The 26,390-nt window shown below is 38.4% G+C and overlaps 1 protein-coding gene across 1 annotated transcript in view; it reads right to left on the reverse strand.

Annotated features, from left to right (window-relative positions):
• The window catches only part of tmem108 (transmembrane protein 108), a 66,486-nt gene that overhangs the window by 12,237 nt on the left and 27,859 nt on the right, over positions 1-26,390 (reverse strand). The window contains exon 3 of the mRNA XM_020935702.2: positions 8,270-8,353. Coding sequence (XP_020791361.2) covers positions 8,270-8,309 — 40 coding nt within the window. The 5' untranslated portion in view covers positions 8,310-8,353. The remainder of the gene's footprint in view (positions 1-8,269; positions 8,354-26,390) is intronic.

Here is a 26,390-nt window from a genome sequence, read left to right on the forward strand (position 1 = left end):
TGGAGGACTTTGAAGGTGAGCAAATACATTTCATTTCATTTCACATGTGTGTCCTTGTGTCAGACCACTGCTATCACATACATCAACTACATTAACTGACCCTGTTCTCCCCTGTTATCTTCTTATCACCATGAACAAACACATGCTAAAATTATAGGACAAATCAGGACAGGGCAGTGTGTAAAAGGCCAGTATTATGATATGTTCTGATCTATGATATAATGTTGTTTCCTCATCTAAAACATACCTGGAGTTGTGTTTTTTCACACACGTTTAACATACAAACCCTGCATATTAAGACTGAGTTCTCTCAAACTGAAATCACTCTGTTCCACCTTGTGAGGTCATGTTGTAATACAGGAAGTGCTCCATTGTGTTTTTAAACTCCATCCACCTTCACTAGAATCATTTGGATAATTTCAGTCCTGGAATTGCCAATCTCCACTGAACTAAAGGTAAAAGTAGTTGTTAACTTAAAAACTACCACTTTATGACTTCACAAGATGGAACAGAGCATTTTGAGCTTTGGAGATGAAGACAGACTAATAATAAAGGGTTGCTTATACATGTGTGAATGAACCAAAACACAACTCCAGATATGCTTTTGATGAGGTGACAGCATTACAACATGGCTCAAAGCTTACAAGAGTCAGTTTTGCATAATATAAACTATGCGGTCATTTCTCTGCCAAATTATGTCAACGCCCTCTCCATTGCTTTAGTTGGTGATGTATTGAAGTAGGGGCCAATTTATGCACAAAAGCTGCTGAATTGGTTCCCCTTGTGAATGCATTGGGAGCAGTGACATTCCCTCAAGTAAGTCCTCCATTGATGACGGGAGGACATCAATAAATCATGTGCTAAAGTAGGAGCCGGAGCGCTGATCCAAAACCAGCTTTGTTCCAACAATCATTCACCATTACATTCAATGTCACCGGGGCCGAAGACATGTCATTTTAGGATACTGGCATACCAATCAATTTGTCTATGTAATTTCAAGTATTTCCTAAAGGTCCTATATCATGCAAACTTGACTTGTGTGAACTTGAAGACATGTTGTAATGCTGTTACCTGCTCAAAAACATACCTGGAGTTGTATTTTGCTTCACAAGGTGTTTTCTGTTTGAGAGAAAAACTCAGGGGCAGTCTTATGACAAGGTGGTTGATAGTTCAAATCCAGCAGATGTGTCCTTGAACAGCAAACTAAATGAACCCTCCCAGTGAGTGATTGGTGATGGTTTGGCAGGAGAGTGTGAGCAGATTGGCAGTAAGGCTGTACTCAAAATATCAATAAAGCTGTTTATCATGACAGACAGAAGCATATTGCTTTTGTTTATGCAACAACGGCAACAACAACTAGCATGCTAACCTAACTTGTACTTCCTGATTATATGACAATAAAGTGCTTTTAAAAATAAAAAATAAAAAATCTACATTTTTGGTAAATGGTCAGGTTTTTATAGAGCACTTTTTTATAGAGCAAAGAACCACTCACCCATTCACACACCAGTGTACACAGACACTGGGGGCAAGGTAGGTTAAGTGTCTTGCCCAAAGGCACAATGACAGCATTCATCTGGGGGGAGTGAAATCACACCAGCCAACCTGTGGGGCAGTGGATCTGCCGCTCAACCAATCATATTTATGTGGAGAGCAGGATTCGAACTGCCATCTTCAGATCAGTGTATATACTGTATAGCTATACATATTTTATTGTGATGTGCTTGGCAATATCCTGCACTAATTGGCAGCCATGTTTTCATCTGTCAGTCTTATTGAAGCAACAAGTGTAGGAAAAGAATGAATGAAGGCCTGCTGTGCTTTAAGAACCTAATAATCCAACCTAGTATTTTTTTTTTTTTATTATTGTGGCTTATGTTTATAAAGGAAAATAAAGACATGTGTTATCTATTTGTAGGAGGCGTCAGTCCAACTCTCAGTGGGGACAGGGCTATTTATTGACATGTTGTACCAGGGGTCAGCTTGTGCTATAGTTTTAATAAGGCATAGTGATAACAGGGAGCAGCCCGCAGAGCACAGTGGCAGTGGTATAGTGCGCTGGTATCAGGGGCCAGCTGGCAGGAGCTCTGTTCAATTTGGAGAGTCTACAGAAAGATGTAAGAGCTGCAGAGTCAGAGGATGGGGGTTCACTTCTCTGCTGATTTGTGACTGGACAGGACACAGGATCACACAGCAGCAGAGCCCACTCACTACAGCACCAGAGACAAGTCAAGGTCACCTAGAAGAAGCTCACTGGCTGGCATTGTAACAGTTAGGTGAGAACTGAATAAAAACAGGCTGTACTTTAGTAGAAAATCTCACTGGACACAAATGTCTGCTTTCAAAGATCATGTTTAAGGGCCCATATTACAGTATTTTCTGATCTATGTTATTATATTGTTACCTCATTAAAAACATACATGGAGTTGTGTTTATTTCATCTACACATGTTCAACACACAAATCCTGCATATTTGAGCTACGGTTTTCTCTCAGAAAACACAGATTGGCAATTCCAGGACTGAAATTATCCAAATGATTCAAGTGAAGGTGTATGGAGTTTAAAAACACAATGGAGCATTTCCTTTATTGCCACATGACATCACAAGGCAAAGCGCATTTAAGTTTTGTGAGAAGAACACAAACTAAGTATAAAGGGTTTTCATTCTAACATTGATCAGAAAAAAGTGAAAAATTGGCCCTTGATCTTACAGTGAACTATGAATTTGTCAGTAAATAAATTTCTTCTGAACCAGTCTCTATGTTTCTACAAATGAGCTCATGTATTATGTGGTCAGATAAATACTTGTAATTGCTTGCAGGCATTGAAAGATATCCACTGATTAAGCATGTCTTCTTCAGAGCTTCACTATCCTGGGTTATGCTTAGCTTAATTTATGATAATCACAGCCTCTCCAGACAGACAGGCGGGTGATCCTCATGGTGTTCCCCAATGTCCCCAGGGTGCTATCTCCACCCTGTCAGAATACAAATGAGTCTGCTCCCATGGTATCACATCTCCACAGAGCACACACCAACGCTCCACTGCCCCACACTAAATGACTGCACAGTGTAGTGTCTGACAGGTCTGAGTCCAGGCAATCACGCAGAGCAAGGGCCAGCCTTTATACGTGCGCCTGTGATGTGATGTCGGAGTACTCTGATTGGACGGGAGCTCTTATCAGCTAACGGCAAGAAGATTGGATTATGATGACTAGCCAGACACCTTACAGAATTGTGTGTCTCATTCTCATTGTTCTGTTTGAGAAATACACTGTACTACTAAAGTATATAAAGTACAATTGCAATAACAATATAATGGCAATATGGCGATTTATGATAGGTTAGATTTTATAAATCATTTTTATGAACATACACTGATCTATGTATGAGTTTCAGAATGATGAAAACCTAAATACGTATTGGCAAAAAGTCCTCAAAATGTCACCTTTAACAGGAAACCCATTTCTTAAGTGATGTGTAAAGTCTTAATTTAGGTATTGGGTACTGATAAGATGAACCGATCCATCTATTTCAGTTCTGATATCAATATCAATACTTCAGCTTTCAGTATTTGGTGACACCCAAAATTAAGCAATACCAGTGTAGGGGCTGCCTTTTCTTCTATCAAAATACTGTTCACTCATTACAAAATGAATCAATTTGTGTTAACTGTTAATTACCCTGTTTGTAACTACTGAACTGCTTCCCACTCCTTTTTGAGAAATGTGCTTTTCTGTGTACTTTATATGATTATTGTAAAAAACAAATCAATCAATCAATATGCATTGTAAAAATAAATGTACAAATATTATGAAACATTCTGGGCCAATAAGTAAAACATCAATGAAAGGTCCAACCAGGATACTGACTCAATGAAAAAAAAAAAAAATTGGAAATGTAAACATGCAACTTTGAAAATACTGTCCACTGAACATACTGATTATTATTACTTTTCCTGCATTCCATAAGGCTGCTGTCAGCAGATCTGTCTCTACAGCACAATCATGGTGGTCATTATCATCATTAGTTCTAGCAGATTTCACAGTGTGGCTGTGGTGTTATTGGCTCATTTGTAGTCTGGACTGCTCTAAGATTCAAATCAATGACCCAACACTACGACATTGATACTATAAATCAGAAAATGATTAAAAGAGACGCCAATTTCATATTCAAACAACGGCTCTCTCACTGCTGACAAGTTATTTGAATAAAAACCACAGGGGGTAAGGAGGTCTCATAAATTCATTCACAATTCAATATCTTTTATCCTGTTTAGTCTCTATTCAAAAGTTAGCATGTAAAATATATACATTTGCTATGTTTTTATATTTTGCATTGTAACTCCGAAATAACACAATGTAGTTTGCAAGGTTGAATCTATGTTCATAAGTCATTGATCAAAATTGTCTCAGCATGTAGATCATTCAGTCATCCACTAACACGAAGGTTGGTGGTTCAAGCTCCTGTTGTATCCTTAGGCAAGACACCAAAGCCTGTGTTAATGATGTCAACCGACGTGATCCTTTAACTTGGCTCAGGTATCAGTATCTACATTCACGATTCCTTCACTTCGCTGGCATTTTATTGCCCAAGAATCAGGAGGTGCCCTGTTAGCATGCTAGTTACTGTTAACATTACAGTGACAGCCTGGTTTCTGGAGTTGTGAAAAGTGCTAATAAACCCATCACGGTGAATAATTAGGATGCTTAGAATCCATAAATTAAGTGAGGAATAACTTAATTTTTGAACACTGTAAAGTGTTCAAAAATGACCTAATTGCATTTTTCATGTTTTTAAGATTAGTATAAATCAGGTACAGCATCTTTAAAGGGCTCATATTATGCTATTCCTCATCAAAAACATACCTGGAGTTCTTATCTCAAATCAGAAACACTCTGTTCTACCTTGTGATGTCATGTTTTTAAACTCCACATACTAGAATCATTTGGATCATTCCAGCCTTGGAATTTCCAATGTCTACTAAAGTAAAGGTCAAAGGTAGCTCTTAACATAAAAACTACCACTTCAAAATATTACAAGGAACATTTTGAGCTTTAGAGATGTAGACAGGCTAAAAATACAGGATTACTCAAACTTATGTGAATGAAACAAAACAACTCCTGATATGTTTTTGAGAAGGAAGCAACACTGGCTTAGAACTCACAAGAGTCAGTTTTGCAGAATATACAACCTTTATATTTCAAACTTTATATTGTAACTATCACTATGAGCTACCCTATCTAAAATTAAGTTAAACAGGAAGTTCTTGTAGCATAATTATTGACATTATCAGTTTAAGTCATAAGCAAACTTCCTCTGCTTCCTGGTCACCATTCTGACATATTCTCTATAAATAACCATTTCTTTACATGGAATTGTTTACTGCCTCTGTACATTCCAAGTCCATTGCACTGACTCTTTAAATGGGAATAAGCATAATTAGCCCTGGGTGTGTGCTCTCCCACAGGGTCAAAGTCAGATAGGACATCCCAAAAGAGGAGAGCATGGGCGGGGCACTCAGGCCAATACAGATGTGAGGCTAAAGATAAGAACGAAAAAGGCTAACAGGATAATAGCTTCCTGTTGGGTTGGCGGCTTGTTTGTGGAGCAGCTTTGAATCCAGTTATCTGCAGATAGACAAAACAAAATGTGAAAAATAAAAGTGCTTCTAATGTTTATGCAAGTGATGATTTGGTCGCTATGACTAAGGCACCATGACAGGAAGAGGAAAGGTTAAACAGGAAGAAGGAAAGAATCTAGAGGGAACAATGTATCCGGGAGTTAAGGAGAGACACTACAGTATTCAGTTTGGTCTCTAAGCAAATAAGCTTTTGTGTAGAAACAGCAAAATGGTTTTAATATTTAATTTAATCAACTTACATGGGACATCTTTTGCCATTTTTTCATGACATCTGCATGATATCTGTCTGTATTTTTTATACAAACTGATATTAGTCTGATTGCCACTCCCTCCACTGCGTCCACTGCATTGTAAATGACCACTACATGACATCACAAGGTAGAACAGAGCATTTTGAGCTTTGGAGATGTAGACAGACTAGCAATAAAAGATTACTCAAACATGCATGAATGAAACAAAACACAACTCCAGGTAAAATTTTGATGCGGGGACAACATTACTTAACTTACTTAAAGCTCACAATAGTCAATTTTGTGTAATATAGCACCTTTAATTAGAATTACAGAATGATCACATAACTGTAATTTCTCTCCTGTGCACCCTGCGACCTGGACATCCTCCTCTGTAGCAGAAACTAGCAGAATCTCACTTCCACACTCTAGTTTCTTGTTTAAAACAGTGTACTGTGACCCCGCTCCACCTCTACCCCTCTCCCCAGGCTCTTAGCACAGGCTTATCTCTGCAGAATTTGGACAGGTCTGTCAGTGGTGCGCCTCAGGTAGAGCTCTGTGGAGGAGGCGCACAGATAGCATCGCTGTTTGACTCAGGGTCTCAAGGCCCGGTGGTCCATGGATGACCCCCATCAGAGCTATAGTTTTACCACTCTTGGATGAATGTGAAGTACCAGCAAGAAAATGGCTAGTCATTTTGTACACTATAATCCCCTAGTGGGTTGTAATTTTGGTCCTATGTTTTGTATTTTTAAAGGTCCTATATTACACAAAATTGACTCTTGTGAGCTTTTAACCACATTAGAATGTTGTTACCTCATCAAAAACATATGCACAGTTGTGGTTTGTTTCATACACCCATGTTTGAGTAATCCTGTTTTATTAGTCTGTTTACATCTCCAAAGCTCAAAATGCTCTGTTCCATGTCACAAAGCTGTAATTTTCAAGTTAACAGCTATCTTTTCCTTTTGTTAATTAGAGATTGGCAATTCCAGGACTGAAATCGTCCATATGATTCTAGTGATAGTGTATGGAGTTTAAAAACACAGTGGAGCACTTAATGTATTACCACATGACATCACAAGGTGGAGTGTTTTCAGTTAGCAAGAAGAATTCAGCCTAAATATGCAGGATTTGTCTGTTAAACATGTTATGTGTGAATGAAACAAAACACAACTCCTGGTATGTTTTTGAAGAGAAAACAGCATTATAACCTAGAACAGAAGACAGCATAATATGGGCCTTTTAAAGTATTTGACTATTTTTAAAGGGCTGTACTTGGTTTTCTTAAAAAACACAACTGTCCATTTTATTTTCAGCCTGCAATGGTCCAAAGTTATTCCAAAATGAGTTTATAAATGCTTTCCACAACTTTCAGTCCAGAGAGGAGGTTGCTAGTCACAGTAATAACAGCAATGGCTCGCATGCTAACCATGCACTTCCTGATTATCCAACAGTAAACCACTATAATACACAACTAGCTTATTTTAACCTCAAGAGCTGGTGATAAAATATATCTGTACTGTACCAAGACAACGTTTGCTCAAATACATGGGAAAAATTGTGTACAAGCCCTTTAAAGTATGATATAAATAAACGAATAATTATCAAATAAATATTTGCATAAATTAATACAACAGATGTCATAAATCTGGTAATATTGTCTATCCACATGCTATCCAACGTTGTGAATAACTCGAGTAAAATTTTGTGTTCCATTTCTCCATTCATTCGTTTGACACAAGGACAGTGAGTTGTCATTGGAGCTCGTCTGTTCATTTCAAAGAGCAGAAGAAAAGCAGTCTTCACTTTCTTTGCCAGAGCGAGGCCACAGACGTCCATTCAGACTGTTTTTTCATGGTTCAAAGTGGCTTCAACTTAACTAGGTTTCCAGGAACAAGGCAGAGCTACACAAAGAATAGTTTCAATGACAAGGTAACGATGGATATGTTATCTAGTAGTACTTGATATAAAATACCATGTTTAAAGAGGGGGTATTATGCAAGCAGTGAATATACGAAAGCAAGATACAAAACAATATATTACAACTACTACTACTATAAACCTGATGCAATGTGCAGTAGTAGTTACAAAACTGAAACGAATGAAACTATTTAATACGTTCTTTTTGGTGAATATAGAATTTTCAAAATGATTAAAGCTAGCATGGTGACCTAAATACTTGTTCTGTGTTAACAATTAAAACCCCACAGAAATGTAATACCTCCTGTGAAAACACAGTTTCAAAATAATAATAAAAATAATTCATGTATTTTTTGTGTAGTTTGGCAGTTTGGGTGTTTTGTGTAGTTCTCTAACACACAAGCCGAGAAAATGTATTAATTCATAAATAAAATTGTATACAGCAGTTTTCCAGTAGTTGTGTGTGTACTCACTCAGCAGCTGGCAGCGCAGGACCTGGAGGCGTGTCTTCATGGTATCATGTGGTCCGGCTCCTCCTCCACAGTGCTCATGGTTCTCTGGAGAGCAAAAAACACACAGTTATAACATGTATTACCAATGTGCTTATAGTGTTGTGAATTAACTGAATACATGTACTGAGAATAGGTATTCAGAGTACGGATTCCGAGTAACTGTATTCTCTTTCATTTGATGGTGGTCAGGAAACAGTTACTTTTCTAAAATCAAAAGAAAGCAGGATCTTGATGCTACTTGATGATACTTGATCACACAAATTAGGCTACAAACTGCACAATATTAGGGAGAAAAATAGAAAACATCACTTGTGTGCAGTTTTTCCTTCCGCAATTAGTGATAGGAAATGAAGAAATAAGAAACAGTGAAACAAACATAAAACTGTGACAATACACTATAATTTAAATGCAACTATTCAGAATACAGTACTCTGATTGGACCATGTAAAATACTTTTTAATACACGTACAGGTATTCAGTATTCTCTAACTAAATACATGATCAAAGTGTGCTTATAGTAGTGCAGTTAGGGTCTGCTTTTGGTAACACGCTAGTTAATAATAAAATGCATAATAAGTACTTAATTACAACTTTGCTAGGATTTACAAAGTACTTTCAGTGCATTTTTGTCTAAGGCTGTATTTTGTGAGTACTAACCCATTAATTATTTTCTTCCCATTAAAGTAGTGGAGATTACAATAGATGTTTTTGTGCATACACCAGAATCTTTATAAACATGAATAAGTGTTTGATTAATACCAACTAATAGCTAAGTAACAGCTAATTATTATACCAGTTGCCACTTAGTTAGCTATTAATATGTGGTCCCTAAACTAAAGTGTTACCCTGCTTTTTATTTCTATTGATGGGCACCCATTTCAGCCTTTTTGCTCTAGGCCTCCAAAAATGACATAGACGGGCCTTGTGATCAGTAAACATGCACCAAGTGACTAATTCATACTCATGAAGGTGAAAGTGCTTTGAGAATAGAGGGTGGTTCCCGGAGTTTTAGCGGAGGAGACAGAAAAAAGATGGTTTCACTAATGGATTCATTCAACTACCAGAATCACATAGAATCTATATACGATACACCCACACTATACATTTCACAATAAAAGCCCAGATTGGATTGCAGCTTCCTATGCTTTTGGCCTTAAATGGACACTGGCATCCCAAGGTAAAACCAATTACGAAGCATTAAACATTGACCAGTAGGCCTGTCTTTCAGTGTGTGACAGCGAGGCAGGGACCCAAGGGTGCTGCTCAGGGGAATGAGTCATCCATAGCTCTTTGCCAAATAAGAGCGTGTGTTAGTAAAGCACTTTTATCAAAACGCCCTTGGAAAACCCTCATGTCTAAAAGCACATACAGAGAGGAGAGCGTGGGTAATTTGGTGCTATTGTAATATGGGGTATTGCACTGGCAGGAGAACAAGGTGAATAGAAGGGTTTTGTGTTTTGGTGGAAAGAAAAGGGGGACTCAAACGCCCAAATTAAAGCTACAGTCTGGAACATTTTGGAATTTTAGCCTGAATTGAAAACCATAAATAAGTTAGCTTGAGGTTTCTATAGTAATTTTCACAAATTTCAATTCAATTCAGTTGCTTTATTGTCATTTCACGTATTTCACATTTCACAGATTTCATGTTAAATTAAACAAATTATCACTTAAAGCCATAATATGTAATATTTAACCCCAAAACACTACTACTACTAAAATAAAAGCAAGTTTATTTCTTATGGATGTTTTAATTTTGCTGAAAAACACAGAAAACTTGCATCTCCACAAACCTGACTATTTGGTCTGTAGGGGGCACTCTCCTGCTTGCTGTGCTGTTTCTTTGGCTATAATATTCCACAGTATGGCATAAAACGTATCTGTCTCCATGGAGAATGTTGGAATACGGTTTTAAAGTGCCTATTGTAGGTTGAACTACTCATTTTACTAAAACACAAAGATTACAAAACAATTTTTACCCCAGTTGGGCCACTTTTTAGGCTTCAGATTTTACTTCCAGGTTGTAAATCTTGACAACATGCTAGGGAATTCCATAACTGTTACCTAGCAACCATGTCGTGCACTGGGCCAAAACTCCTCTAATTTATTTGACAAATAAACTGTTAAAAAAAAACACCTTCATTTTGTTGAAATTATATTTAAAGTATGAGAAAAATGTGTTTCGAATGTGGAAATTGTGTCAAACTTTTGGCCAGAACTGTCTTGTTGTTATGTCGTCAAACCCTCTTCTTCCTGCATTTTTCAACAATTTCAACATTTCTTCACTAATTGCTTCTTGTTTGGTCTAAAACTATACTTTATAGTTAAAACTTTATAATATTATTCCACCAGATAATGTAGAAATTAGAGAACCATCAAAACCTGTCATACATACTTTAACTTTCCATCTCCATCATGCAGTTGACTTTCCAAATAAAGAAAGTAACATCACTTTAATTCTAAATAGGGACAGTGATAAAGTCAGAGGATTGAAAACTTCTGGAGGGAAAAAATGGAAAAGACTGTTAAAATGATAATAAACCATACAGAATTGCCTGTTTTGAAATGACCATAATTACTGAAAGAATTTGCCAAAAATATTTAGTTCTGTGTTGTATCCAACATGGTGATATATTTAAAACAAAGAAAAAACTATTCTAAAACATTATTAGAAAACACGACCAAATATATTTATTAAAAATGTATTAGATCAAAAATGTAACTGCTTCCTTTCAAAGACAACTAAATTTCCCAAATGCTACTCCCAAAACATGTAGGAAAAATAACACCACCTGCTTTCTGATATTTTCTGATAAAACCCAGGCAAGACACAGGCAGGATCAATTCTCTATATTGTGAGAACAGTGTCAACATTTAATAGCTATAAGTTACATGTGGCAATAAAAGGAATGTTTTGAAACCACCACAATACAAAGACACAAGAAAACAGCCCTACACCTATGAGCAGACATATTAGATATTGATCTAGACTTTATGACAGTCCAGTACTGTTTATAGAATAGCTTGTGTACAATCGATGAGATTGCAAGAGCAAATAATTAGGAAAAAAACAAAGTAAATTACAAGAAAAATAGGATATGGTGGTGGAGTGGTTAAGATTCTCACCTCATATCGATAAGATACATGTTTTGATTCCTGAACTGCCCATACTTTGTAGCATAGCTATTGCCTCTGAAGATATTCCCAGTGCAATATATCTGTGTGGTTATCAGTATTTGTTCGATACTGAAAACTTCCCTGATATTGAGCACTGATATTTATTCCAAGCGCTTCTGGCTCCATTTCACTTTGCGTTGAAAACATGCTCACCCCTCTCTCTGTAACTGCTGCTATCAGACTCAGTTTGGTCTTAAAATGTTCATATTAACCCACTCAACATTATCCTGGTGTTTTTATTTTGTTATTTTCTCGGTAAATCAAGCCTCGTGAGCTTCAGTCTATGGTACCAATACATACAGTATGTCTCTAACCTGTTTCATATAACTTGAGAGGCTCAGTGCCCAGCCTGTGGTGTGTGCATGTGTCTGCGATGGTTTGGCTAGCGTCATGTCCCTGCAGGATAATGAGCTCAATAGCACAGATCAGCTCAGCCTCTCCACTCTGATTAGACATGATCAAGGCTAGAGGAGCTCATTCACTCTCTGTAATAAGGCTGTGGAGAGAGGAGACGGGTGAATCATAAATAAACGATAGAAAACAATATCCTTTAAGGGCCCACGTTAGGCTATTTTTGCTCTACATTATAATGCTGTTTCCTCCTCACATTCACTAGAATCATTTGGAGAATTTGAGCTCTAAAATTGCCAATCGCTACTGAGGTAAAAGGTAAAAGGTAGCTGCTAATTTGGAAACCACTACTCCTACATGACATCACAAGGTGGAAAAGAGCATTTTGAGCTTTGGAGATGTAGACAGACTAATAATAAAGGAGTATTCAACATGTGTAAATGAAACAAAACACAACTCCAGATATGTTTTTGAGGAGGTAACATCATTCTAACATGGCTTATAGCTCACAAGAGTCAATTTTGTGTAATACATCAAATCAGATTTCAATACAGATACTACATACTATAGATCTGAACGGTTTCCACTAGGGGTGTAACGATATCCAAGTCTCACGATACGATATTGTCATGATATGAACCTCACGGTATGATATTTATATAGTGGGAAAGCTCACGATATAGTGGGGAGGCTCACGATTACGAATGTAACAATATCCAAATCTCTCAGTATGATATTTTCACGATATACGTCTCACGGTACGATATTTATTGCAATATTTTCTGGAGGCTAACAAAACTGTTAATACGATACTTTTTGCTCTTAAAATGCCTTGACAAGACTTAATCCAAAGAACTGACTTCAAAGTGTTTAGAACTGTTATTTCTTCTTGTCTGCACTCAAATGGAGCAAAGGATCATCGTCTATGTAGTTCTCACCATAACGCTTAATTTAAGCAAAGAGACTTGTAATTCGATATATTGTGATGGTCCACGATATTATTGTGTGAACTTTGACGATATGATATCACAATATTTCGGTTATTGTTACATCCCTAGTTTCCATGCTCTGTTTACAAGTAAATGTGCTCATGCAACAGTTGTCGTGGGTTTGCTCCATAAATATTCAAAATCAACTGTTGCTTTCTCTAATAATTTCTTTTTTTCCCATCACGTCGACACATGGCAGTTACAAAAACCCACATATTTTCAGTAATACTGCACAATGGCGTGTTGAGGCAGTAGGTGTTAGCCTGAGAGTGCTGTCTACTTATCAGTTGACATTAAGCATACAAAACTGTGGATCACATGCTCTCCTCCTACACTTCCTCCTCCTCCTCTTCTTCTGTTTGTGAAAATAAAGGCCAAGCGAGCAGCAAAAAGTAGTGAGGTCCAAATCGAAACAGCCAATCACTAACACGCTTATTTTATTAGTCTGACTCTAGCGACCTTGGCTTTGGACTCCATTGCTATACTTACTAGATATACAGCCCCCAGCCAAAACATAACTGCTTTCTATTTTAATCCAGTTTTTTTTAATGGAAATCTCCTTCGTTCTTATATGGGTCCATTCATTTTGAGCCCCGACATGACCTTGTGAATGAATCTGAATTTAACAATGTACTATTAGGGTTGCCATGGCGATGATGAGTGTGTGCCAGTTGCCATGGGACTTTTCTCCCCATTTCTGACAAATAACGACAAAACAGCTCCAGTGAATCAGAAGGAAACCACGTCTTATGAACTGAGTGGTATGTTATCTTTGCGTGTATCATCTATCATTAACTGAGCAGCAGTCTGGCAACGAGTCACTCATTCTTTCTGTGGAGATTCATGGTGCGTTCAGGTCATCCTTAGAGGTTGAATTTTCAGAGTTTCGACTTGTACATGACAACCGGAACGCCCTGCAATCTCGGACTTTCCACTGGGAAAGTTTAAGAACATATGAGATCCCAAGTGAGAAAATGCAACATGGCTGTGCTCTCTGTTTTTTGTGAAAATGGAAAAACCTGACAGTGAAAATCTTGACCATACTCGTGTTATTTTCCCTTTCATCACTCCCTGCTGTCAACCTGCTGTCTGTGAAGCTGCTCCTACACAGCCGCCGAGCCTCTACATGAAAGCTAAAAAGAAGAACTTCACTCTCAAACGTTGCTTTATTATCTATTAATGTATTAACAATGACTGGGTTAAAAAATGAACTTATTAACTGACTGATTTGAGCACTTCCCTAGTTTTTATTACTTGATTGAGTATCTCTACTGTAATATACTGGAAGGGATGTAGCACCTAATTCTGGGCCCTAGGTACAAATCATCTTGGTGTGCCCACACTAAAATGCACATTATAGACTTTGTGAAGGGCTCTCCCTGCTCTGGGCGCTGGGTAAACAGTACTCTCTACCCCCCAGTTCTACGCCCCTGTATACAAGCCATTCTTTTTGCGACTTGACTAACTGAACCGTGCATCTGAAGTTTAACACGGGGATTATGTCATTCCAAGTTCTGACCCCTAATCTAAGCAATGGCTCCTAAACTCTATTTTTCCTGAGCCAATATATAAAACCTATTTTGATTATTTTCCACAAATTATGTTATGTATTTAAATTTACTCCAAAATCAAGCCTGTTTTACCATAAAGCTTTAAAAGAGCTGTGTAGTCATGTTTTGTGCAGTCTCTTCATATTAAAGTGAAGAGATAAAGCTTTGTATTTTTCAGGCAGCAAATTAGCCAAAACCAAATATCGACCTGTGCAGGAGATTTATAGCCTGATTCATCTGCCAGTTTCACTTCATGGAAACCGTCTGATCTTGCAGCATTAGAATTCATTCGCTTGACGGTAGGCAGTACTTTTTTAATTTAACCAATCGCTGTGATTTGGTTGTAAAATATGTAATGCACCAAATCCCGTAGGAAGAAGGGCAATAATGTCTTTCCCCTTGATAAAATTCACCAAACATTCTCTTTGTTCTGGCTTTAAATCCTCGATCTCAGGAACCGTTGCCAATATAGAATGTATTCTTCGTCTGCATTCATCTCAGCCGCTTTGTTTACTGTTGTGCTGTACCACAAAAGGGGCCCAGACAAGTACTTTAGTTTGACGTCATGGCTTCACAGCTCTTTGCTGACTGGCCAGTGTGTGGTCTACAACTTCTGGGGTTCTTGCAAACCATCTAGTGTATTCTGATTCCTGACCTAGTCACTGGAGAGAAATGAAATTGAGCGGAGGCACTAGGTGGCACCAGCTTGGCTAGGAGATTTAAGACCGATAACCAATATGCTAAAAAGTCTAAATATCACTCCAATATATCAGCCAACTGATATATTGGTCTATCACTAATGTCAATCACTATTACAAAATAAAATAAATATGCATTTGTGTGGTTAATTTAGTTTAAGTGCCAGAAATTGAAACCCAAACGCCTTTTGCATAGAGCACATTTTACATCCACCACAGCTGTTCACCAAACCAGCACTGAGCTCATTTTCCTTTTCAGCCTGCTCTGTACAGTGTCCACACTCACCCCCCGAAGACATCCCATAAACCAACGGCCATTTTGTCTTTTTTCATGTTATTTTAGCCTTTGACAAGATCCGTCTTTGAGCTGCTTCCTGTATCAGCTATGGACTGCTGCTTTGCCCTTCAATACACTGTGCCAAGTCATGACTACACAATACAGTATTTTGCTGGGTATGTTAGAGTGGTGGATGAAGTACTCATTTTTGTTACTTAAGTAAAAGTACAGATAGTGGAGCAAAAAAATACCATATGACAAAACCTACTGTAAGTAAAAGTGTTAAAGATGTGTTAGTGTTATTTTTTTCAAGCTGTTTTTCTTTGTCTATTTTTGTTTACTCACATTATAAAGTTGTTAAAAGACCCGTCAGCCTTTTCAACAGTCTCTACAAAAAAACAAAAAAAAACTTTTACTTATCAGTCTTGTTCAAAAATGTCATGAAGTAGAAAGTACAGAAACCTGCTCTCAAATGTAGTGAAGTAAGAGTAAAAAATATCCAATTTTAAGGTGCATTGTGTAAATTTTCTGGTGAAGAGTTTGTCTGAAATGTTTCACAATATTGTACTAAACCTTTCTATCTTCATGGAGACCAAACCAGATCAAGTTACAGGTCAGATCTGTGGAGAGGCAACCCTGCTCACAGTCAGAATGCCTGTTTGTCTAGGTATTTCTGAGCTATAAAACCACTTGTAATTGAATAAATGTAAGGTTGAGGTGTTTAATGTCATACTGTGGAACATTTAAAACAGAGCCCCATGAAAAGGTTTAAAAATGTACTTAAGTAAAGGACAGATACCAACATTTTTTCTTTACAGGACTTTACTATTTTCCTTCATTACGTTTCGCCTCCGCTAGGTTATAGGCTACTAGCATGCCCACGATAACAGATATTGACAACGAGTAAATTGAATTGGCTTTTTGCTCCTTCCTCCATGTTTCTGGCGTGTATTGCTGAGTCACTGCTGGGTCATAGAAGCTGGCGGAGGAAGTGGAGGTTATCAATCACAGGAAATTGCGGTGCAGTGGCCATTAAAATAACATTAAGCACAGTTTACAGCGGCCACAGCACTGAATAAATGCTATGTAACAGGCACATAGGAGGAAGTGATGGGGTCAGATAGATAACGCACTACTTTGTCAGGTGTGGTCATCCGAGGTCCATCTGGTGTGTTAAAGGGGCACTGTGGAACTTTTCTGATGCAGGGTCCTGGAATGTTTCATGGTATTGCATGGTATTAAACCCATTGTGGCTCAAACCAAATACCTTAAAAAACAGACATTCTTCCTTGGCTGAGTGGTTGTCTCCATGGAGATAGAAAGGTTGAATGGCATACTATGGGATATTTTTGGCAAAGCAATCGCATCTCAGTGGAGACAAGCAGGTGTGGACCTTCTAGAAGAAATGCTACAGAATACAATCTCATTAAAGGGACAGTCCAGAATTTTGGACATAGGACCTCATTTCCTAATTAGCCAGATTGTTGGAGACGTATGGAGACACTTTGGTAGAGGTCACTGGTGCTAGGCTAGTGCATGTCAATGGCCATAGTTAGTCTGCCACTAAAAACAGTCTTACCCACTCCACAAAAACGAAGCAAAACTATTATTACAGCAAATTGTCAATGTAAATGTCTGTGTTGATAGAATAATGTTTGAAATAAAACTAACCTTGCATCACACGAATCATTGCAAATTGAGGGACTATTTTCTCAGTAGCAGAGGAATTTTACTTTGCCGGTAAGACAGGTGCTAGGTGATATCAGTCTACTGCTGTACAACTCGTTGCTGCTGTTCAGACATAAATCCTTCAAATGCAAGGTTGGTTTTACTTTTAAAATGATTCTATCGACACAGACATTCACATCGACAGTCTGGTGTAATAACAGTTTTACTTGTTTTACTCTACGGGTTTTTTGTGGAGTGGGTAAGACTGTTTTTAGCAGCAGGATACCTATGGCCATTGACATGCTCTAGCCTAGCACCAACGACCTCTGCAAATACAAGGACTGGATAGAATATTTAAAAAAGTGTCTCCACACATCTCTAACTCTCTGGCTAACTAGGAAATGAGGTCCTGTGTCCAAAATCCCAGACTGTCCCTTTAAATGCATGTCCACTCAAAATTTTATGATCATATATGTAAAAATGTAACATCCAATTACTTGAACCCAGACCTGGGCATTGTACAGTTCCAGGTTTCCAGAAACATATTTTATCATTTTATCTTGAGTATGGACTAAAGCTGCATTGCTTTTATTTTAGACATGTTTTTTATTGACATTTTTTGTAAGGCAACCTCACTTTTTCATTGCTTAGTCATAACATAAACCCTTACCAGTCTTACCAGTGCGATAAAACAATGCTATTTACAGCTTCTTATAAAGAAATACAATTCATATTATGCAGAGTTGCATTAAGCATTTTGGCCCGGCCCTCCACAGTATTTTCTGTTTCTCATGTGGCCCCATGGAGAACCCCTGCCTTAATCCATTATATTTCTACTGAATCTTGTTTATGGCTCACATATATTCACTAGAGAGTATTTTTTACCAATTCACCCCGACTATGAGGTGATGGGAGGTCTATAGTCATACTGTAGTAGACTGGACTGTGACAGAATGTGTACAAATGACTGTGCACTGTAGCCTGCTCCCATTCCTCTGTGCCCACTGACATCCACACACCCCCAGTCTCCCACCCCTCCCCTCTGCCTCTCTGATGAATGGACCGGCCCCCGAGCCAGCCTGCTCCACAGCCCCAGTGTATTAGGCCTGAGTGATGGTGCTCCGCAGGTGCACTGCTCTCTCTCCTCCTTTCTCTTCCTCTCTTTTGCAATCTCTCTCTCTCTGTCTCTTTCTCTTCCTTTCCTCTGTATCTCCGTCTCTCTCCTCCTCCTCTCTCACAATCTCTCCTCCTCCTCTCTGTATCTCAGTCTTTCTCCTCCTTCCTCTCATAATATCTCTCTCTCTCCTCCTAGCCCTCCTCTCTCTATCTCACTGTCTCTCCTTCTCTTCCTCCTGACTGTATTGTAGTATTTCTCCTAATCCTCCTCTTTCTCTCTCTCTCGCCTCCTCTTCCTCCTCTCTGTATCTCCTCTTCTCTCCTTCTCTCTCTCTCACAATCTCTCTCTCCTTCTCTTCCTCCTCTCTGTATTCCAGTCTTTCTCCTCCTCTCTCTCACAGTCTCTTTCTCTCCTCCTCTTCTGCTCTGTTCCTAAGTTTTTCTCCTCTCTCCTTCTCTTCCTCCTCTGTATTCCAGTCTTTCTCTCTCCTCCTCTTCCTCCTCTCTGTATTTCAGTCTTTCTCCTCCTCTCTCCTGCTCTATCTCTCTTCCTCCTCTTCTTTGTATCTCAGCCTCTTACTCCTCCTTTCTCTCCTTCTCTCTCTCTCCTTCTCTTCCTCCTCTCTGTATTCCAGTCTTTCTCCTCCTCTCTCTCACAATCTCTCTCTCTCCTCCTCCTCTACCTCCTCCCTGTACCTCAGTCTTTCTCCTCTCTCTGCTTCTCACTCACAACCTCTCTCTCCTCCTTCTCCTCTCGGTACCCCAGTCTTTCTCCTTTTCTCTCCTCCCCCTCTCTCGCAATCTCTCTCTCTTTCTCCTCTTCTCTGTATCTTTCTTCTCCTCTCTCCTCCTCTCTCTCATAATCTCTCCCTCCTCCTCTTCCTCCTCTCTGTATCTCAGTCTCTTCCTCCTCCTTTCTCTCTTTCTCTCTCTTCTACCTCCTCTACCTCCTCTCTGTGTCTCAGTGTCTCTCCTTCTCTTCCTCCTCTCTATATTCCAGTCTTTCTCCTCATTGTGCCTCCTCTCTCTCACGATCTCGCTCTCTTTTTCTCATTATAGTCTGGTCATATGTTAATGCACTACTGTGGGTTTGAGAAGATAAGATAAAATAAGATAAAAAATAATTTATTTGTCTCATATTCTGACTCTGCTCCTCCGCCCCTTCTCCACCGCAGCAGCAGAACCATCTCCTCCTCAGACCATTGCCTCTTCTTTACCACCAGCACCTATAATGCCCTGGAGTAAGTACATTTTCTCCAACTATATCTTCCTTTTATAGCATGGATTCCCTCTACTGTATGTTATTTTACACATGTCGACAGATTATAACGGGACAAAGTGCACATGTTTTTTAGGATGTAAGGCAGGCAAGGTTAGCTGGAGAACAGGTAGTCCCAGAGGAGGTCCCAGGGCCGCGGGGGAGACCACTGACAGACGGGCCATCGCCATGGAAACACTACACCGCTCACCGGCACTTGGTCTGATTGGACAAGTGATGTAAGAGAACGTGAGTGAAGGGAAAGGGACGAATCAAGTTAATATATTGAAATGAATACATAAAAAAATACATAATCACTTGCAAAATATATATATAAAAAAACTCTCACTCTCTACTCTGGTTTTTATTTCAGTCAATTGCAAACTCATATAAGAAACTGACACTTATTAGAGCAGTGTGGAGTGAGTGAATAGAATGATCTTGTGTCCGTGTAACTTTTAATAACAAGAGGATGCTGACGAGACAAAGTAAATGACAGTAATTCATCATCACACAGATGCAGGGGTACAAGGACTGAATGGAGGTTAGGTTTGCATGTTGCAGAGGCACCAGTGGACTTCTAAGTTTAATTTCAGAGCGAGAATACACAAGAAAAAACACTATGGCAATAAAGAAAAGTAAGCGCTCTTCTACTTGTGAAATTTATGTGTCTGAGAAGCAGGTTGGAATTAAAATGAGTGGTATGTTGGAATAAACTGGCAGTCAAAACAAAGTTACATTTAAACATTGTCTGTGTCACTGACTTTCGGGTCTGTCTACCTCACAAATATGCTCTGTCACTCCTCTTCTCTCCTCTCTTTTATTGTCTCTCTCATCCCTACTCTCTCGCTCTCCATCCCTCCTCACTGTCATTTTCTTTGTCTCTCCATCCCTCCTTACTTTCTCTCTCTCCATCTCTTCTCACTCTCTTCATCCCTCTTCACTCTCTCTCACACCATCCCTCCTTACATTGATCTCTCCATCCTTCCTCACTCTCTCTCTCTATCTCTCCACCTCTTCTCTCTCCATCCCTTCTCACTGTGACTTTCTGTCTCTCATCCCTCCTCACTTTCTCTCTCCATCTCTCCTCATTCTCTCCATCCCTCTTCATTCTCTCTCTTCACCTTCTCACATTAATCTCTCCATCCCACCTCACTTTCTTTCTCTCTTTCTCATCTCTCATGTCTTTCTCTCTCCATCCCACCTCACTCTCTCCATCTCTTCTCTGTCTCTCCATCTCTCCTCACTCTCTCCATTCCTCTTCACTCACTCTCTCCATCTCACCTCACTTTCTTTCTCTCTCTCTCTCTCATCTCTCTCTCCATCCCTCCTCACTCTCTCTCTCTCTTCACCTCTCCTCTCTCTTTATCCCTCTTTACTCTCTCTATCCCTCCATGCCTCCTGTCTCTCTCTCTATCCCTCCTCTCTCTATTCCTCTGCACTTTCTTTCTTTTTATCTCCATCCCTCTTCACAATCTCTCCCTCATCCCTCCTCTCTCTGCTGGTGTCCTCGAGTGACCCCCACGGAGTGACTGACGATCGGTGCTGGGTTGATGATGAAGATGAAGATAAAGATGAGACTAAAGCTGAAAACTTCTCTCCTCTCTTTCACGAGCCAGATGGTAGGATCACTTAAGAGCAATACTAAGTTATACTTTTTATACATCACCACCAATCCACAAACTTGGTCAATGAGAAATTCAAAATGTTTCTAAAATAGTTTCAATAAATTCAAAATAAAATGTTCCATGCTGTAAACAGTAATGTCAGGATCCAAAGTAACAATTTCTGTCCAATTACATTCTATATCCTATCTTATATATCAGTGTTTTGAATGGATAATTAGCATCTTAATCAAAAAAAAATTGTGCACATGCCTGAATAGTAGCATTTAAGTACATGTTTAAATCAGCTGCTAATACGTTTCAGTTCATTTCATAGGTTTTGCTCTCTGCTCTTTGGTTCTGTTTGAATTTGGGACATCAATAACAACAGCCTCAGGCACTGGCCCAGTGTTCTGAGGGCAGGATCCATGACTGCGGGCTTCATCAGGCTCTCGTACAGGGCGTGTGAGTTTGTGAGGGCTCCTGTGAGGGTCCCTGTGAGCGTCCCTGTGGCTGCTGGAGGTCTGGGCGGTGGTCTGTTTGTTCTGTGTAATGTGATCTCCAGCAGAGGTTCAAACACACAGCACGCTGAAGGAGCCGAGGCAGGGCTGCAGGCTCTTTTCAAGCCTTCATCTCTCCATCAGTCTCACTTCTTTAATGTTGTGTCTAAAACCAAACATGCAGCTTCGCACATTTGCTCATTCTATCTGAAATATAGCTGTGATCCTCCTCCTCCGTCTCCCCTGTACCACGTTAGATAAGTGGCCATAATTTTCAAGTAATATGAATAGATGTCATAATTTTTTATGTCTCACAAAAACGCTTTAAGACCAAACAATAAAATGCACCCGTTCCCTACTGATCTCTTATGATTGGAACTGCAATTTTTGTTTGTTGGAGGCAATTTTGCAAATTTAGAGTCCATTTATTTTTTTTTTACAATATATTTTATTGTTCCCCTTGAGGAAATTTGTCTAGGTGTTGCACCTGGATGCTGCACCTGTTGCACTGGCACCAGACAACACACTGCTCGAGGTTAAGTGGTAGTAGTCTTGAGTAGTAAGAAATGTACATCTGCTCCATATTATGCAAACATGTTTCCTCAGACTTACAGGTGCACTGCGCAACATTTCTAGTGGAGGATCTGCCACCTGATGTTTCCATGGAAATGTTATTGCTTTGTCTAGAATTTATAGTACAGATTAAGTCTATCTATCACGAGGGAGACAAGCAGGTTACAGCACTATGCTATATTACACTTCATATCTAGAGAGTTGCCCATTCACGTAAGGAATATTTTTGAGCAATAGAAATTAAAAATGAATGGAAATGCTTACAATCATACCATGAAGACAAGTGGAAAAGCTGCACAATGAACCTTATTGATCCGCAAAGGAAATCCCAACAAAATCCCGAGAAAAAAATAAGAAGTTGCATGTGCCTTAACACCTGAACTAAAATATGTAACTCAAGCAAGGTTGTATTTCATTACAGACCTACACTTTTCCCACAGTCTTCCTCTTTTGTCAGATCTGCTTTTATTTTTAGTCTCACATATTCAATAAACACAACACCTCTCCAGAGACTTCAGACAGACCAGCCAAGCTCACCGCCAAAGCATGACACAGCAGCCTCGCCGCCACAACACCCATGGGTGCTGTCAGGCGCCATCCATCTCACCGCCATCCCTGCAGGCACCACAGTTAACGCTATAGGTCTCCGTGGATCTACTCTGGCCCTTTTAGCAGGCAGGTGTAGCCTTAAACACTGCTTAGGCTATGGGAGAAATGGTATACTACTAGGAAGCTGACTAAGAGAGAGAGATTAGAGCGGAAAAGAAGTGCATTGTGGGGAAATTACAGGAGTGGTTTTAATGGAATGATTTACACTAAAAGCATGTTCGTATGTAGAGGGCGCACAGTGAATCATGGGACTAGCAAATGCATTAAGTATAACATGAAAGCGTCTACAGCCTTGGACACAGTGGGCTTACTACAGTATTTGTGTGGTGCAGTAGGACAAAGTACAAAGAAATGTGTTTGAAATGCCAGAATACTGTATCTTTTATAGTTATATCTGATATTTAAAGGTCCACGATGTAACTTTTCTGACGGGCAGTCCTCCACTTGCTGTCTCCATGGAGAATTTAAACTTATCAATAATCATAGATGTCAGATCTGTAGAGAGGCAAGTTTTTCACGATACTTTTGAGCAGTAAAAATGCTATGAAATAAATAGATACATTTAATGCCACACTGTGAAGCATTCCGGACAATGCATTCACAGAAAAGCAGACTTCCCACCAGAAAAATGACATAGTGCATTTTTAATATTATGATTAGAGTTGGTATCACACAAAATTACATAAAACCTTTTTTTAATCATGTCAAAGCTAATTTGTATGTGTACTGATAAGGGCTATTGAGTTCATGTTGATTCTGGTTCATAACTTCAGAATTATTCAACTGTAAATTTAAAAAATGCATGTTAGTCTACAATATATATTTGGAAAAACACAAAATTTTGATTTAAAGTGCATAACAAGAATAGGATATGTCTTTTGGTTAAGTAAATTGAATTTATCTAGAATAGAACTGCAGATCTTCCGGTTCAGTGGCACATGTTCAGAAGGCCTATTCTACAATGGACTCAATGATTTATGGAAAAATATAAAACTGTGATTCCAAGTAGATTTCAGATTTACGTTTTGGTAATAAAATTCTCTTCAAAGTTCACATTTTAAAACGCTTCCTGAAGAATTGACAAAAATAAATAAATACTGAAAAATGGACTGACAAACTAATGCAAAAATCACATTTCAGAAAATGTTTGTTCAGATTGAAACGGCAAGGTTAGCCATTTTTATGCAGATATATTTGTTATGTTATGTATTTTGTTGTTTCTGGATCTGCAAATTGCATCCATTCAAACTATGTATTTGATTTTGATTAATTTCACAGGCCTAGAATCCACTAAAACTACGTCTTCCTTTTAATGTAATTCTGGAATAATTTAATTTGCCCCTATCGTGTAACCATTCAGAAGATTTAAAAGTTTCTGGATCTTCTATTTCAAATCCACAGACAAAAGCAGGCAGACCAATTGAAACTGAGTCATCCTAAACCAGCACATTGAAGACAAATTATTGTTCTTGGGGTCGCTTCAGAACAGTGCATTATAAACAGGCCTAACCCCTTAAACTAATACAAGTGATTTAAGTGGACGTTGTGTAACATTGAGTGAATAGGCTCTGAGCTGACTCACTGTGTTGTATAATATAATAGGCTATAATGGAATCAGACTGTGTTTATCAACCTGTACTAACATCGGGGACAGGTTCACACGTGGACCATATTAAACACTGGACAAAACCAGACAAAGACCCAAGAGTCTCAGTCATAAAAGTAAAAAAAAAAGTATGTTAAAGGTCATATATTATGCAAAACTCTTGTGAGCTTTAAGACATGTTCTAATGTTGTTACCTCATCAAAAATATACGTGGAGCTGTGTTTTGTTTCATTCACACATATCTGAGTAATCCTTTATTTTTATCTGTCTACACCTCTAAAGATCAAAATGCTCTGTTTCAGTGGAGATTGACAGTTCTAGGGCTGAAATTAAGGATTCTAGTGAAAGTGTATGGAATTTAAAACCGCAGGGTAGCACTTCTTGTATTAACACGTGACATCACAAGGTGGAACAGAGTATTTTCTGTTTGAGAGAAGAACTAAATATGCCGAGTTTGTGTGAATGAAACAAAACACAACTCAAGGTATATTTTTGATGAGGTAACAACATTATAACATGTCTCAAAGCTCACAAGAGTTTTGCATAATATATGAACATACATACCAGGTTTGTGAGGAGTAAACAACATTATAAGAGATCAGAAAATAGTGTAATAAGGGCTCTTTAAAAGCAATCACTCTTTTACTCATCTACTGTAATGTACACTGTTAAACTAATACAAGAAGCTGTAACGTTTGAATAACTGTATAACTGAACATAGTTAACCCACAAGCCGCAGCATTCCAAATAGGATGTGAGCATGGGTGTGCTTCAGGCTCCATCGACTCCAGCTCCAGTTCACTCTGTATTGAGAAAAAGTCGTCCATCTCTTTGTAACTATTGCAGCCAGGTTCCTCATTTTGGTCTTAAAATGTTTGTATTAACCAGCTCAACATGACACTGGTGTTTTTATTTCGTTATTTTGTCCGTAAATCAATTCCTATTCTTGATTTGAAATTGGCTCCAAAGTCGCTCCTGTAAATTCTTGCCTCAATGAGCTTCATCTGACTGGAGCCGAACACTATGGGTGATATCACACTCCCATAGTCCAGTCTAAGGTTTTTCTTAACAAGTATTGCAATTGTGATTAGATTTGCAATTTATGTAGTAATAATAAGATACAGTTCAAAGTTAATATTTTAAATGCATCCAGCTGAACTGACAAAACTATATGAACTAATGCATGAATCACATTTCAAAAAATGTTTGTACAGATCTAAACTGCAGGATTAGCAGTTTTTAAGCAGAATAAGTACAGTTGGAAATGTAGGTACTTAAAAAATTGCAGCCTTTGTGTTTTACTTTCTTATTACAGTGATTTGATGTATAAATTTGAATCAGTATTATCTTATGTGGTAGCAAAAGTACTCAGTTTTGTTACTTAAGTAAAAGTACAGATACTGGAGAAAAAAATACTTAAGTAAAAGTAAAAGTATCACAAAAAATCTACTTAAGTAACAGTTTTAAAGTACCTGTACATGTACTTAAAGAGTATAAAGTGAAAGCATTTTGTGGACATTTTGAAATCTGATAAAATGTAGTGATTTTGATATAGATTTGTGTTGAATTTTGTTCAACAGAAAGAACTGAATCAACCCTTTTCACCAGGCCTCAAGCTATCATAAAAAATACTTTTACTTTTGAGTCCAGTTTGAAAATGTAGTGGAGTAGAAAGTACAGACACCTGCTCTCAGATGTAGTGAAGTAAAAGTAAAAAGTAGACTGTACATTTAAAAATGCATTTAAGTAAAATACAGATATCTACAATTTATACTTATACTATTATACTTATAGTGATTATCTTAGAACCAAATATTTTTTCCCCCATGATTAGGTATTGTTTTAAAGAGGTGATTAAAGCCGTATTCTTCACACCTTAGCCAAAAAATGAAAAAAAAAAAAAAAAAAGAGAATTATTCTAACATGCGCAGTATCTAACAAGAGTAACATGTGTAGGGAAGCCGGCACAATGGAGCGCTGAGAGGAGGACATCCTGCCTCACCAAACCAAAGTCAAACATATCTGAAGATGTAATTGAACAGGCTGAGACAATGGACCGAGGAATTCAGCTTTTCCTGTCCACAAATCATCATGAGACTTGAAACTGCA

Source organism: Boleophthalmus pectinirostris, unplaced genomic scaffold (assembly GCF_026225935.1).
Source record: "Boleophthalmus pectinirostris isolate CB_2022bp ecotype Guang Dong unplaced genomic scaffold, ASM2622593v1 HiC_scaffold_15, whole genome shotgun sequence".
Lineage (NCBI taxonomy): Eukaryota > Metazoa > Chordata > Actinopteri > Gobiiformes > Gobiidae > Boleophthalmus > Boleophthalmus pectinirostris.